The sequence below is a fragment of the Perognathus longimembris genome, chromosome 13 (genome assembly GCF_023159225.1).
Source record: "Perognathus longimembris pacificus isolate PPM17 chromosome 13, ASM2315922v1, whole genome shotgun sequence".
In the NCBI taxonomy this organism is placed as follows: domain Eukaryota; kingdom Metazoa; phylum Chordata; class Mammalia; order Rodentia; family Heteromyidae; genus Perognathus; species Perognathus longimembris.
Window position 1 is genome coordinate 53,037,049 of NC_063173.1, and position 12,415 is coordinate 53,049,463.

Here is a 12,415-nt window from a genome sequence, read left to right on the forward strand (position 1 = left end):
TGAGGAGCTAGAAGGGCATTATTATACATGATCCACAATCATAAGGTGATAGTTTAAAGCTCTATTACATTAAAGTTGTTCATTCAAGTCCAAAGCTCAGCCACTTTATTCATTTGCTAACTATTTATTGAGACTCTACTGTGAACCTACTTAATAACATGAGTTCATGTGTGGGTTTCAGATATAATACAGGACACAGAGAAGTCCTGAATGGAATAAAAGCAATATCGTACATCCAAGAAACTGAAACTGGCAACCATAACGACTATTTTCCCCTCAACAATATCTTTGTGAATGCGCTTTTGACCTCCTTGTTCCTCAGGCTGTAGACCACAGGGTTCAGCATAGGGATGACCATCGTGTAAAACACAGATGCGATTTTGGCAGTGTCCATGGAATGGTTGGAGCTGGGCTGTACATACATAAAGATACTAGTCCCATAGAAGATGGAGACTGCGGTGAAGTGGGAGGCACAGGTGGACAAAGCCTTCTGATGTCCCGTTGTTGAGTGCATCCTTAGAATGGTGACAAAGATAAAGATGTAGGATATCCAAATAACTATGAGAGCGTAAAAGATATGGAAACTCACTATGTAAACGAGGACCAGTTCACTAACTAGTCTATCAGAGCAAGAGAGAACCATGACTGCTGGGATATCACAGAAAAAATGATGGACCACATTGGATGCACAAAAGGAAAGACTGAATGTGTCCCCGATGTGGATGGAAGCATTCAGGAAACCAACAACATAAGAACCTGTGATCAGACACACACACACACTGGTTGTCATGGTGGTGGCATAATGGAGGGGCTTGCATACCGCTGCATAGCGATCGTAGGCCATTGAGGCCAACAGGTAATTTTCCACAGTAATGAAGCCTGCAAAAAAGAACATCTGAGCAGCACAAGCATTGTGGGAGATGACCTTGTCTCCCATAAGGAGCCCAGCCATGACCTTTGGAGTGACAGCTGAGGAATAACAAAAATCCACCAGAGAGAGATTGCCAAGGAAGAAGTACATGGGGGTGTGGAGACGAGAGTCCAGGAGAATCAGGAGAATCAATCCCAGGTTCCCAGCCAGCGTGATGATGTAGATGATGAGGAAGGTGATGAAGAGAGGGACCTGCAGGTCTGGGTCACTGGTCAGTCCCAGCAGGATGAACTCTGCCACCTCTGTCATATTCTCCATCAAGAAAATCAACTTGCTTTAAATATATGTCAGGATAAAACATAACCAGGGGATGCACTATCAAGTGCAAAGAATCTTAGTAATGAGCTATACAATGGTATAGGTTTTTAAATATCTAAACAGATATTTATACAATAGAATGACTAGAGAAAATGGTTTATATGGACCAATCTATCTGCCAGCCACTTCCCCAGCCTAGAAAAACGGATTCTATTTGCTTACTTGCCCCAGACTAATGCACTCCTCCAAACCCTTGGATAATTGTTCTTTGTCTTCTGTCAAGAATGAGCTTGATTGGTTGTTATTTTCCTGTAAAGTATGAAGCACAAGAAGTTGAGTAATTAGTCTAGTAATTCATTCACATTTGCGTAAGCACAAATTGGCAATCTCATCTCTGTATCCAAGCCAAATGAACCTATGTCAAGGAGTTCCAATTCTATAGGCCTAAAGTTGAATATGAATCAAATTGAATTTACTTCAATTTATACTTTTTGATTATCTCTTTTAATTCAAATGCAGTGCTTATGGTTTCACAGTGAATGAATAACTTTAATTCATAATTTCATCTTGGTCATGATATATTTGGCCTGTATGGAAGGTAAAACAAACCAAACAAATCAACAACTATAACCGTTTTGTCACTAGCACATCTGTAAATGTTTACAAATGATAAACTCTTGGTTAGTTTTGAAATGAGCTTATTATTTATGCATAGTTTGTATGTTGAGAAAAAATGTTGTGGTGATTGTAAATGAGGTCATGTCTTCATATGTGGCCAACAGAAAGGTTTAAGTTCTTGGCAGAGGTAAATATCAGACATTCCATCGTCCATGTAGGAATCAGCAGTCAGAGCCTAATTCCACCGAACATCCTATTTCCATCTATAATGAGACTTTCAGGTTTCAAAGTAAGAATTCAAGAAAGTGCTACATTAGAGTTAATACAATTTTGAGTATTAACCACAGATGGCATTTGTTAGCTCCCACATTATTAACAGATGACATAAGAGTCCTTTAAATTTTGTTTTTATTTTCTTTAAGTGGTTGTACAAACACATTTCTATACAGCATGCCAGTTTATGAAAGAAATATATCTTCAAGTGGTTTATGAAGGGAATTACATTCAACAAATGAGTTCACAAACCTGTTGGTCAATGTTACCACTTATCATCATTCTCTTCAATGTCTCCCAATCTCACCCATCCCCTCAAGTTACCTGATTCCATTTTCACATATAGACATTGAGTATTATGAATGCATTCTCCCACTCTTTCTCTCTCCATTTGGCTACCTCCTTCCTTTTGACCTCCACACAAAAACTAGGAAGTTTTAACTAACTTTCTACTATTCATTTTACTAAACTGTAAGTTATTTGCTCAAGGAAGTTATACCACTGGAACCTTCCCTGTGTACTGCATACATTCTGTAGTCAAGAGATAATGGCCTTTGTGTTACTTTGTTATGGCAAATGCCTGTTTAGTTTTCCCATCCCAATTTTCTTTTCTTCCTGCACTAGGGCCCACTTATCTTTTCCGTGCTCTCCAGTATTCTGTCCTTACTCCAAAAGTATCATGTTGACTTCTACAATTAGAGAGATCCATTCTTATTCAAAAGAATTTACTGTTCATTTCACTATTGTTGTTCTACTAGGGGTTAAACCCCCAGAATTCATGCTTAAGCTTTTTCCCTGTGGGTTTTTTTTTTAGTTTGTTCATTTGTTTTTACTTTTATCTTTCTTTTGAGATAAGGTGCAACTAGTTTTGCCCAGACTAGACTAGACTTGAATTGTAATCCTCCTATGAGTAGATGAAATTACAGGCATGTGTCAGCATACCTAGAAAGTCCATTGATCTTGTTATTATTTTTTTTTCAAATTTTTATTATCAAACTGATGTACAGAGAGGTTACAGTTGTCATTATTTTTTCATCTCTTATCTATTATAGATCACTGAGATCAAGGTCTGAAAATTTTGGGGTTTCAAATCATGCCATGTGAAATCGTACCCCCTTTTTTTCTTCTTCTCATATTCCCTTCGCATGGCTTTACCCCTGCTATCACTGTAACTGATTTTAGTACCCTGGATACTGGATATGCATGTATTGGAACTAGGGGAGGGAAAGGGAATACCAAAATCGAGAGATAAAGGATAAAAAGACAAACCATTGCAACAGCAATACTTACAAAACCATGTGGTATAAACCAAGTGTACATGGCGGGGAGGGAAATGGTGAGGGGAGAGGCAGGGGAAAAATGAAGGAGAAGGTAACAAGTTGGATAAGAAATGTAATCTCTGCCTTATATATGAAACTATTATCCCTCTGTACTTCACTCTGACAATAAAGAAGAAAAAAGGAACAAAAAAAGAAATGCATGCACTACCTTACTTAAGAAACTGTAACCCCTCTGTATATCACTTTGACTATAAAAAATAAAAATAAATTAAAAAACAAATCTGTCTTAGATGTTAGATATGATTTCTTGGCAAATTCTATATATTAAATATTTTCTGAATCTCTTCTAGAGCAGTAACAATATTTAAAATTTCTTTATTGGAGTTGTGGGCTTTGGAATATCCACTCAAAACTAACTGACATGCCCTATCATTCTTATAAATCTTTGGTAACTTCAATTTACCAAGGTTTCCCTGAAGATATCATGTTTGCCAGTCTTCACCCCCTCAATCACTTCGAGCATGGATTATATTCCAAAACCAATATGGAATTTTCTTGTAAATGTGTGTGAATGTACAATGTATGTAACATTATTATTATATCAAGAAGGAAAGTGAGTATTTCAGAAACTATTTGATGCTTTAAAATTATGCAGGTCTGGTATTGTATATATGTTTGTCTGAATCAGAGAAGGGAAGGGGAACATCAAATGGTGAGACAAATGGTAAAAGGTGAACCAATGCACCAGCAATACTTACAAGACAATATGTAGTAAACCAATTGTACAACTAAGGTACAGGGAGAAATTGGGGAGGAGTGCGGGTGAAAGAAAAATAAGGGAGGAAGTAAAAAATTTGATAGAAATGTACTCACTACCTTATGTATGTAGCTGTAACCCCTCTGTACAATCACCTTGGCAATAAATGAAAGTATTAAACATAAAAAATGCAGGCAGTATGAGAAAGACTCAGTATTCACAAGTTAATTCCACCTTCCAATAAAAAGCATGTGATCATGGTCAAGGTCTTGAAAGGCATTTATAATCTGTTAATCCATTTAGGGTATGTTTGCAATAAAGAAGGATAATTTCACTTATCAGGTGTTTTACTTCTTTCTGGTTTTTAATCTTCAATGAGATCTAAGTGCAGAGTGCACAAAATAAAATCACCCTTTAATCGACCTATCTTACTTTTTCTGCTCATATGTTTTGGAATAAAATATGATTTTTTTCACAGGAATCACCAGTGTCCGTGTGATAGATCTTTTGAAGTTTATAGTGAAATTATATAAAATATATAGAAATATGTTATACTTTTCATGATAATGCTTATGGGAAACAGTGGTGTGACACTTGGCTAGAAGAGAAAGCATAGGTAGGTATCAAGATAGTGATTTTTTTTTTCTTTTTTGCCAGTCCTAAGGCTTGAACACAGGACCTGGGCAGTGTCCCTGAGTCTCTTTGTGCTCAAAGCTAGTAGTGCTCTACTACTTGAACCACAGTTCAATTTCCACCTTTTTCTGAGTAGTTTATTGGAGATAAGAAGCTATGGACTTTCCTGCCATGCTGGCTTCAAGCCACAATCCTTAGGTTTCAGCCCTGAGTAGCTAGGATTACAGCGTGAGCCACCAGCCCCTGGCATAATAGTGATTTATAAGTTACCATTTTTGAATAAGTACTACTAGAAAATCCTCTTGTTGAATACATACTATTAGGAAAACTACTTGACCCTCTCGTGTCAACTTAAAATGTTCCAACTTCTCTGGGACAGGAGATGTAAAGAAAGGGTCATTATGAATCAGGTTCTACATCTGCCATGAATTCTTTCTGCATTCTTAGAAGACATTTCCTCTTGTAAAATGAACATGATCAGATTCCTTCTATCTCACAATTCAAAGATCTTGTTTGCCAAAGGACACAAATGAGAGCTCTATAACTCATGCGGTAAAGAGGTCATAATTTAAAAATCAATCCATGTAATGTTACCTTTGGTGTTTTTCCTGGTCATGGCTGAAGGTACACAGCAAATTCTCAGGTAAGAAGAAGGTCTGGATACATTCCCAGTGATGACACTCACATGAATAAATGATGACCAATAGAGCACGAGCATGTCATAAAGCATGCTCCTTTAATCACGACTTCATTGAGTATACTGAGATTTCTGAGGCTAATGGAGATCTGTACACAATTATAGAGACTTGAAGATCTCTGGAGATTTCTCCTATGAGAATACCTATACCTTCTCATTCAACTATCCTAGGGAAAAAGCAATTAGCCTGCCTAAAGGGAGAGAACTGGTTATTATCCTTTACAAAGTAAACGTACTTTTAAATGGCAAATAGAAAACAGTCATAATGTTTAAGGGTTACAATGTTTGTTTTTTAAATATTGATATTACGTGATGTTTAAAGCAGGTTAAATATTATCTCATCAAATACTTGTCATTTTTAAGTATTATTTTATTAGCATATATTAGTTGTACAAAGGGAGTTTTGTTGTGACGTCTTCTGTATGCATCCAATGTACTACAACCGACCTCACCCCTTGATTACGCTCCCTTATCTTTTCCTTCCTCTTAAAACAATTTCAACCCATTTTATTGTTCTATGTTCATACATGCATATAAAATGCTTCAAAGATATTTACCCTATTCTACCCTCCCCCTTCCTGTTGATACTTGTCCTTCCAATAGAGTATATTTTACTTTATTGTCATTCCTTTCTTTAAATGTGCATTCCCCAAAAGTTTCCCCGTGGTATGTCTCCTATGCATATGTTCTATTTTAATCAAACTGACCCTCTTTTTTTGCCTTCTCTTTTCCCTTCCCCCAACACCTTATTATTCTACAGCTTCCAGTGAGATTCTTCATGCTTTATTACACTCTGGTCCCTCTACTACCTTGCTTCCTTCTATAATTTTCATGGGTTTCATTTTGCTCTTTTATACATGCATTCTTTGTGAAGATCACATGTTTATCTATCTATAGCTATGAGTTTGTTTCTGGGTCTTCTATTATACTTGTATAGATGGAAAATTTTTTGAAATTATATATATATGAAACTATATATGCATAAAATTATATATGTATATATATTTAGGGAGAGAGAGAGGGTGTCACTGTTGTCTCTTTAGGATTACAATGCATCTGTAGATTGCTTTTGGTAATAGAGCAATGTTCATAATATTAATTCTGCTGATTCATGAACATGGGAGGTATTCCATCTTCTAGTGTCTTGTCTCATTACTTTAAAAAATTATTTACTTATTTATTATCAAAGTGATGTACAGAGAAGTTACAGTTTGATACGTAAGGCAGTGAGTACATTTATAATCAAAGTTGTTATTACTTTTTATAGTGTTTAATAGTTTTTCTTATTGTGATAGTTCACCTCATCATTTAAGTTTATTCATAGGCATTTTGGAAACTAATATTGTGAATAGGATTATTTAGCAGGTTGTGTATAGCAAAATGACCAATTGTTACATGTCAATTTTATATCTTGCTACTTTGTTGAAAGTGTTCATCTGATCTAAGGCAGACTATTTAGTGCCTATTAGGTATAGGATCATATTGTCTGCAAACATGGATAATTTGAATTCCTTGTTTCCTACTTGTATTCCTTTTATCATTCTTGGTGTTGGTAGCTTATGCCTGCAATACTAGATGCTCAGGTGGCTGAGATTTGAGAATTGAAGTGTTAAGCCAGCTCAAGCAAGAAAGTCCAAGAGCTTTCATCTCCATTTAACTACCAAAACACTCTGGAGCATAGCTGTGGCTCGAGTGTGGCTTGTTGTTTCTGGAAGTGTTGCATCTCCCTGTTTTCTCATGCTTCCTGTATTGCTTTATTGCATTTTCCTTATTCAAAGATCCTTTGTGGTTTGGGCATTGAGTTTTTTGAAGTCACCACAATGAGATGTTCTCTGTTTCTTGCCTCCTTCATTCCCTTATGTCCCTCCACTGGGCTGTGTTTCCAATGGGCTGATTTGCCTTTTGCATCACTAGTGTCGGGGTGTATCTCAGGTCTAATGCCCTCCACAATTCACAATGCCGTGAAATATTTAGATAGAGCAGGATACCATTGGTAGCTTTAGCTACATATCCAGCTCCACTCTAAATACTGTCTGAGTTTTTGTATAAGTACGGTAAGATTTAGAACTAAGCTCTTAGGAGGAAGGAAGAGGAGGGGAGAGATCTGGAGTAAGGAAGAGGTGAGGGATGCATAGGATAGGAGTGGGTGTTGGTAAGTAGTATGCACAACAAGGGGAAATAGTTCATTGGTGAGGAGGAGGTGAAGTTCAGAATTAGCTACTAGTAGAAAAGGTGATTATTCTAGAATAAGAAAAGTTGAGTTGAGATAGGTTACCAGGGAAAGCAGTGAGAAAAAATAGGAAAGGAGCCACCCCCCCCCCAAATCCAAGCAACTCATCAAAATACAAAACCAAAATCAAAACTACAATGACAGAAAAAAAAGACCTCCCCTACACACCTGTCAATTTGCTGCCCTTTTGGATACAATTTGTTGCGGCCTAAATTTTCTCTTCAAAGTGATCTGTACTTTCTGTCTCAGGGCCAACTCTGGGATCGGATGTAAAGAAATGCAACCCTTCTAGTGGGAGAGGAACCCTATATTTCTCCTAAGACTCCTTCTTTGCCTGACCCAAGCTGTGCTGTATGTCCTGGCAGTACCTCTGGATGAGGGCGAGGCAGTTTCTACAGCTACTGTTCTGGTTGTGAGGAGGACAAATTGATCCTGCTGTTTTGTTTCCAGACAGCCTCAAGCTATGAGGAGCCTACTTAATTGGTTGCCAGTCCTAGGATACATGTAGTTCTCTCCCATTAGTTGAAATTCGTTTTTGAGCTTATCCACTTGGACCCACTTGGGCAGTGTGGGCAGTCACCCTGGGCATGGGGTAGAGTGGGTTGTAACACTTTTTGGCGTTGTTTGCCTATTGGTCCCACTGAGCTCAGTATAACTCAGGGTCATGGATGTGGGCAAGTTAATAAATATACCCAACAAACAGTGAGTAATTTATATATGTTTATCTGAATTAGGGAAGGGAAGGGAGACATCAAAATACTGAGACAAAGGGCAAAGGGTGAACCAATGCAATACTGATAATTACAAGACAATATATGGTAAACTAACTGTGCCACTTGGGGGAGGGATAGGGAAGGAGGGAAGGTGGGAGAAAAATTAGGGAAGACCTAACAAGTTTGACAAGAAATGTACTCCCTACCTTATGTATGTAACTGACACCTCTTTGGACATCACCTTGATAATACAATTAAATTTTAAAAAATCCAACAACACTTTTCCATGATACATGGGGTAAGAGTTTCCTTTTTTCCCCAACTATTTGATATAGTGCTTTAAGTCTTACAAAGAATACTATGTCAAGAGAAATGAAAGAGATATAAACAGGGATTGAAGAAGCCAAACTATTCTTATTTGCCAGTGATATAATCCTATACTGAAAGACCCACTGGATTTCTCTTAGATCTGATAAGCACAGCAAATTGGGAGGATACAAAAATACATAAAATCCAATGCTATTCTCTACAGAAAAAAAAAATTTGCTGAAAAGGAAACTAGGGGGCTGGGGATATGGCCTAGTGGCAAGACTGCTTGTCTCCTATACATGAAGCCCTGGGTTCAATTCCCCAGCACCACATATACAGAAAATAGCCAGAAGTGGCGCTGTGGCTCAAGTGGCAGAGTGCTAGCCTTGAGCAAAAGAAGCCAGGGACAGTGCTCAGGCCCTGAGTCCAAGGCCCAGGACTGGCCAAAAAAAAAAAAAAAAAAAAAAAAGAAAAGAAAAGAAAAGAAAAGGAAACTAGGAAAAGGATTCTAGTTATAAGTTCCTCAAAAATTACCAAGGAGCAACATTAGCTAAAAATGTAGAAGACATTTATAGTAGAAAGTGTAAAGCAGTGACCTCAGAAACTAGAGAAGGTAGTAAATGATTGAGAGATCTTTCAGTCTTAAGGATTAGCAGAAGCAACATTGTGAAAACAGCTGCGTTAGCAGTAGCTGTTGACAGACTCAATGCACCTTTCCTGAAAGTTCTGATGACACTATCCACAGAAATAGAGAATAATTTAAAACTTCTTATGGAAGCACAGAAGTCCCTGAATAGCCAAAGGAACCATGAGCAAAAACAATTATGTTGGAAATATCACAATGCCAGATGTAAAAACTATATTTAAAAACCCTAGTAGAAAACAACAAGAACAAATCAGCTTGGTAGTGGCAAGCAAACAACATGTAATTAGCATAGTGGCTTCCCAGAAAAACCTATGCATCATCTAATATTTTAGAAAGGAGCCAAAAGCTACATTTGAGAAAGAAGCCTTTTAAAATAAGTTGTGCTGGTAATACTGGATCTCTCCGTGCAGAGGACTGAAATGAGATCGCTACATGTCACTCTGGGTAAAAATCAGGTCAGAGTTGTCCAGAGACCTGGCAAACTGGTAAAGAGGTTCATTGGGAAGATATTTGAGGATAGAGTCATAGTCAGTAGTTTTCTAAATATTATTCAATATCTCAAGAAACATTAAAAAATGACAAATTTCAGCCTTGTAGAACAAACACATAATACATTTAAATCATGGCCTAAGAATGAGAGAGAATTTTGGTAGTTATTTGCCTGACAGGAGATAAATACCCAGAATATAAAAAGAACTCAAATAATAAATACCAAAGCATGAAAAAAAATCCCAACCATGAAGTGGGTAAATGAGCTGAATCAGTATAAAAGAGGTAAAAATGGCCAATAAATACATGGAAAATGGTTCAGCATTTGTAACCTCAGGGAATGCAAATCAAAGCTACATTTAAAGATTCCATCTCATTTCAGTCAAAATGGTTATTATCAATGAAACAGAATAATGGAATCACCAAATACTGCTTGAGAAGAGGGTAGAGGGAAGGATAGAAATAAGATTATGGTGCAGAGAATGAATTTTTTCCAAGTGCACTGTGCACTTAGACATTTTGTCCTTTGAAAATGAAGAAAAGGTTGTGTGAAATAATTGAAAAAGATATACTAATTCATACTAAATGTCAGATTTATTTATATATTTATTTTATATATGCATATATTGTTAAGAATGTTCAAGGGTGACTCACATACTTTTTTCTACCAATGTAATATGTTTGTTCTCAAGTTAGGACTCCAAGGGAATGAAAAACATCACATGCAAATTCATATTTTAATACCACAATTAAAATACTACATTATGACTCATAAACACTACTCTATTATGGTTTTCAAGAGAAACAGTGTCAATAGGATATGCATAGAGCTCAATAGGACAAGTGTTATGGTTCTGGGCCCATTATGGAAGATGAAAAGAGCCAGGATTTGCTGCTGCTAGCTAGAGAATGAGGATAACTAGAATGTGATTCATTCTCATTTCAATGACTGGAATAAGGAGTGAGGTGTGAGAATTGTAAGTCTCCTCAAAGTCAGAAAATCCAAGAACTAAGAATGAGAGGAAATGAATGTCCCATTTAAAGAGGACAGAAAGAAAATTTAGCATTTTCAGAACTTCGTTCTAGTTGGGTGATCCCCAGTAGAGCTTACATATGAGTTCCAACCTCATTGATGAAGGAAAGATATTCTTTAGTAAATTCCTTGGATTAAGTAGTAGTCTACTTCAGAAACATCCTCATAGGCATAAACAAAAACTACTAGCTATTTTTGAACAGTGCCCACCCCTTCTCTTGCTTCTCCTGTTTTTTTTTCCTCCTCCTGCCCAAGTTGTATAGTCCATTTTCAACTAGTCTAAATTGCTGCATTTGTTCACTGTTCAAAAAGAAATGTTCAACAAAAGTGAAGTGAGCCAGACCCAAAGAAACATGGACTCTATGGTCTCCCTTATTGGGAATAATTAGCACAGGATTAGGCAAGGCACAGCAGAGGATCACAAGAGCCCAATAGCTATACCCTTATGATCACATAAGATGATGCTAAGTGAAATGAACTCCATTTTATGGAAATGATTGTTATATCACAGTTGTAACTACTTTCAACATCCCATGTGTATCTGTAGTTTATACTGTTGATGATGTTCTTGTATCACCTTCTTGGATTGTATCTACACTATCTCTGTAATCTTATCTGAGTATATTGGAAACCGTGTATACTGGTATTAGAATTAGGAAATTGAGAGGGAATACCAAAATTGAGAGACAAAGGGTAAATTAAGAGAAACAACAACAAAAGCAATACTTGCAAAACTGTATGGTGTAAGCGAACTGAACACCTTGGGGAAAGGGGGAGGGGGGAGGGGGGTACGAGGGACAAGGTAACAAACAGTACAAGAAATGTATCCAATGCCTAACATATGAAACTGTAACCTCTCTGTACATCAGTTTGATAATAAAAATTTGGGAAAAAAAAGAAATGTATCCAATGCCTAACATATGAAACTGTAACTTCTCTGTACATCAGTTTTATAATAAAAACTTAAAAAATAAAAAAAGAAATGTTCAACAAGAAATTACCTGACTTACATAACTATAACCCATCTGTACATCACCTTTACAATAATAGCAACAAAACTAAAAAACAAAGTATTAGCTCTTTGGGCATCCCTTTATTGAGGTAAATTACCACAGAATAATATCCATAACAAATCACCTAATAAGACACTTGATCATCTTAGTCACAACAAGTTGCATTTAATTTCACTGACTGTCTGCATACATTTCAACTATGCATGTACTTTTACTATAGTTATTTTACATAAATTTGCATTAATATGGCAATAGAAAAGCTTTACAGAAACTAGTTGAATTGTTAGCAATATTTTTGACAAGCATACCCAAAATATTACTTAAAAATCCTACTTGAGTATTATGTGTTTAGTTCTAACGTTCCTCTTTTCCCCACTCAATCAGAAATTGAAGATGTAAGGAAATTACTTAGGGAGTTGAAATAATGTGGGTTTTAAAGTATGACTCAGTACACACACTGAGAAGCCATAAGAGGATGGATATAGGTATTAGGCACCCCAAAAAGCTAATTAAAGACCAAAAAAGATTATTTAAC

General features: G+C 36.6%; 1 protein-coding gene across 1 annotated transcript; it reads right to left on the reverse strand.

Annotated features, from left to right (window-relative positions):
* Positions 1–265: 265 nt before the first annotated feature.
* Positions 266–1,192, reverse strand: LOC125361467 (olfactory receptor 5B3-like). Its single transcript, XM_048359956.1, has one exon. It carries the CDS (start codon positions 1,187–1,189, stop codon positions 266–268), a length of 924 nt encoding a protein of 307 aa, XP_048215913.1. The 5' UTR covers positions 1,190–1,192.
* Between the last annotated feature and the right edge of the window lie 11,223 nt (positions 1,193–12,415).

Coding starts and splice junctions, on each gene's coding strand:
- LOC125361467 (XM_048359956.1), bottom strand. CDS start 1,189: ATGGAGAATATGACAGAGGTGGCAGAGTTCATCCTGCTGGGACTGACC.